The sequence below is a fragment of the Bombyx mandarina genome, chromosome 24 (genome assembly GCF_030267445.1).
Source record: "Bombyx mandarina strain Sakado chromosome 24, ASM3026744v2".
Classification (NCBI taxonomy): Eukaryota; Metazoa; Arthropoda; class Insecta; order Lepidoptera; family Bombycidae; genus Bombyx; species Bombyx mandarina.
Window position 1 is genome coordinate 15,083 of NC_143230.1, and position 4,059 is coordinate 19,141.

Below are 4,059 nucleotides of genomic sequence, written 5' to 3' on the forward strand. Positions count from 1 at the left end.
AGCCTCTTTCTTCGGCTTCCAGTCAGTGACGAACGGCCCGAGCTGGCCGTCGCCATGCTATCGTCCGACAAGACGTTTGCTGCTTCGTTGTCCTTCACGGACCCTCCTCGACGTTCTTTGTTTTCTCCGTCCTTCGCGGACACCCTACCACCGTCCTTCACGGACCTCTTCGAACAGTTATTGCCCCCCCAGAAGACGAGGGCAGCGTGCGGCCAATCGCTCGGCCGCACGGAGGGATTCTCCCCCCGCGGAGCGGGAGGTACCCTCCTGGGGTAATTCTTCTTTATAACTGGACATTTTTTCATTATGTTAGTTCCTGTTTTTATTAGCCAGGGGTACGGTCCCCTGGGACGCCCTCGCGACTGGTCTCCCACCAGCCATGCATCCCATCGCCGGGCGCCAGAGCTTAAGATTGGGGTATTTTTTATAGAGGTTTACGTCCTCGCAGCCCCGTACCTCGCGGCAGCGGCCCCCGTCCCCCACACGGTGAGGATTACGGGTTGGCCGGCAGTCCATCGAGTGCAACGAGCAGCACGACAGACCACCGCCCTACGCTCGAGTGAGCACCAATCCACGAAGCCACGCCGGTATACCGGTACCCCCCTCTGGAGGGCGTTCCCCTGTAGCTGTGCAGCCGGGGACATGGCGACCAGCGGCCGGAAGAAGCGCAAACAACGCCGGCTCGCTTTCTCAACGACGAAGGCAGACCAAGAGCGGCCCGCCACCTCCGGTGGGTCACGCCGAAAATAGTTCGGACGTGGCCCCAAAACAAAAAGATGAAAAAAGAAAAAGTAAAACCAATAAGACAAATAAAACAAAAGAAGGCAAAACAAACAGAAAAATAAAACAAAATAACATAAAGGGGAAGATAAAAACGAAGGGCGAAGATGGAAACGAGGAGGCCTAGGCATCCCCAGAAGAAACACCCTTCAGCCAGTGAAGGGCGTGGAGAGCCCTGAACCCCCCGTGCTGGTTTTGGTCCGCGTCGCTCAATCTCCCCCGCCGTGACACGACGAGAAAGAAGGAGCGATACCCCTGGGAGTGTGACTGCTCCCAGAAGCCCGTTATCCGCCACCTACGGACGCGCCCGGTGGAAGTCCAGCAAAACTCCCCCACAGACGGAGCCCCCGGCCACGCTGAGTGCGCGCCGGGGGGCCCGCCCAGGTCCCGGGAACCTAACCTAACCTAACCTAACCTAACCTAACCTAACCTAACCTAACCTAACCTAACCTAACCTAACCTAACCCTCTCCATAACTTTTCTTACAAGAGGCTTATTTTGAAGCGGTTTTTTGCGATTTTAAAGTGCAACTGGCTTGTAAGCACGCACCGACCCTTCAAACTAGGAATCGCAGTGGTGTGACGTCAATTTTTGACACCCCCACCTTTTCGACCTGAAAATATTTAAAAATTTATTATTTTTCATAGTTACTTTGTTGCTTTTGTAAATCCAACTTACCAATTTAATACTTACCGATCCGCCCTACTTTCTGGAGTGCGTTCCGCGCTTCCGGAAATCCAAAATTTTGTATTTTCTTGTATAAAACGTCAAAATTTTTCTTGTTTTCCTGAAAAATAAAAGATTTTTCTTCAAAAAATCTTTAAATTCTGTACCACTGGCTAGAGCTCGGCGAGACGCTTCTTTTGAGGTATCGCACGACCCTCTAGCTGGCGCGAAACGTCAAAAAATTGTCCGCCCACCCGCCCTCTTGTCACTATAGTAAAAATTTCAACTATATAGGAAAGGGAGTAGCTTAACAAACATTTTAACTTTTTGACAAGACTCCATCCAGAGTCTCAGAATAGTGCAGTGTTTGTTTTCTACAGTGATAATACTGCTTATTTGGATTTTATCTTTTGACTTTACTTTAGACCTACCAGTAATTGTTACTGGAGAGATTATATTTAATTTAACATATTATAAGTGACTGATCCCCCCTATACAGGGATCTCCAAAGACAAACTTGTCCTCAAATTCCCTCCGACACTCTTGCCTGCGCCGTAAAATGTTCGGCATCAGAACGCCAATTAAAAAATCAAGCGACAGTGAGGGCAAGTCTGAACGCGAAGAACAGCCAGGTTCGTCTGTGAGGCGCAGCATTCACGAGTGGGAGGCTGGCGTAAGCAGTGACCCGACTCCAACTTTGATGATGCAGGCGCGCACCGCAAGCCCGGGACAGCAGATGACACAGGCGCAGGGTACCAGAGTCACGCCCACGACGGGAAGACCATCCTCCGAGGCAAAAAGTCCGCCGAAGAAAAGTTTCAGAGACCGGACAGCAGAAGCAAAGGCCTGCATTAGCAGAGCCAAGATACAGCTCAACGCGTCCCGAAATATGAAAACTGAAATAAAAACCGTCGTGGTAGAGTCTTTGGAACGCCTTTACCAATTAGTAAAAGAATCCGAGCTTGCACTTAAAACAAGGAAACCCGCCGGAGCAAAAGAAACACCAAGAGCAGCAGAGCCAAACAGCATAGTTGCCGATGCTACATCTACGGCCAGTATGGACCAAAACTGGGTGGCATGCATTGAAGAAAACACCAAACTGCTGCTAGAGACGAACAAGATAATGGAAGAGTTGAAAGGAACCATGGAAATGCAGAGGGTATCACTAGAGCGAACGGCTACCTACGCTAGTATGACGGCGACTCAGGGAGAGAAGTCGTCACGCGGGCGAACCACGCTGCACTCTATGGTGATCTCCTCGAAAGTGGAAACAGATTCGGGAGAGGAGGTACTCGAGAAAGTTCGACATGCAATGGATGCCAAAGAAGGTTGGATAAAGGTGGAGAGAGTTAGGAAAGGAAGAGATAGGAAGGTGATCATGGGTTTTGGGACGAAGGAGGAGAGAAGCAAAGTAAAGGATCGGCTTGAAAAGGAAGCTGCTGATCTCACCATCGGGGAGGTGGGGAACAGGGATCCGCTCTTGATCCTCAGGGACGTCTTGCAGGTCAATACTGACGACGACATCTATAAAGCCCTGAGAAATCAGAACCGGGCTGTTTTCCGCGGCCTCGATGAGGAGGGGAGCAGAATTTCTATAAAATATAGGAAGAAAACCAAGAATCCCCATACCACCCATGTAGTAATCGGTGTTTCCCCGACTGTTTGGCAGAGGGTGGTGGAGGCTGGGAAAGTCCACATCGATCTCCAGCGGGTTAAGGCCGAAGACCAAACACCATTGGTCCAGTGCACGCGGTGCCTGGGCTATGGGCATGGGAAGCGGTTCTGCAGGGAGCCGGCGGATCTTTGCAGCCACTGTGGGGGGCCTCACCTGAAGTCGGAATGTACCGAATATCTAGCGGACGTACCTCCGATTTGCAAGAACTGCGTCAGGGCAAAAATGGACTATGCGGCGCACAACGCATTCAGCCACGATTGCCCAATACGTCGAAAATGGGACGAACTGGCCCGTTCAACGATAGCCTATTGCTGAGGGCACCCAGAATGAACTTACTCGCTACAAAATAGTACAGGCAAACCTCCAACGCATGAAGTTAGCGACCAACGAGTTGCTGATCGAAGCGAAAAATCGCGGTATATCGGTAGCCCTAATTCAGGAACCCTATGTTGGGGCGTCCAGGGTGATGAAAAGTTACAGGGGCGCAAGAATCTTCCAAAGCGCTGGCCCAAGAGACGGAACAGTTAAAGCTGCGATAGCTGTTTTTAACCCTGACCTAAACGTAGTCCAATACCCGAAGCTCACCACAAACAATATCGTGGTGGTGGGACTCCGTACCGGTGCTTGGGAGATCACGCTAGTCTCTTTTTACTTTGAGAACTCAGAGGGTGGTCAGCCCATCACTCCTGACTTAGAATATCTAGTGCGAATCGACAAAGAAATCGGGTCTAAAAAGTGGATTATTGGAGGTGACGCCAACGCTAAAAGCTCATGGTGGGGGAGTCCATTAAACGACCACCGAGGTGAGGAGATGCTGGGTGCTCTCAATGAGCTGGGGCTACACATACAAAACAGAGGGGAAACTCCGACTTTTGATACCATCCGAGGGGGTAAGCGATACCAAAGTTTTGTGGACGTAACAGCTTGTTCTGCGGACT

General features: G+C 50.7%; 1 protein-coding gene across 1 annotated transcript; it reads left to right on the forward strand.

Annotated features, from left to right (window-relative positions):
- Positions 1 to 535: 535 nt before the first annotated feature.
- On the forward strand, positions 536 to 3,436 carry LOC149499905 (uncharacterized). The gene is made up of 2 exons (XM_089738001.1): positions 536 to 1,356; positions 1,872 to 3,436. Exon 2 carries the CDS (start codon positions 2,006 to 2,008, stop codon positions 3,434 to 3,436), a length of 1,431 nt encoding a protein of 476 aa, XP_089594127.1. The 5' UTR covers positions 536 to 1,356; positions 1,872 to 2,005.
- Positions 3,437 to 4,059: the final 623 nt, after the last annotated feature.

Bases quoted from the DNA above. Each gene is read 5' to 3' on its own strand.
- LOC149499905 (XM_089738001.1), top strand. From the start codon at position 2,006: ATGTTCGGCATCAGAACGCCAATTAAAAAATCAAGCGACAGTGAGGGC.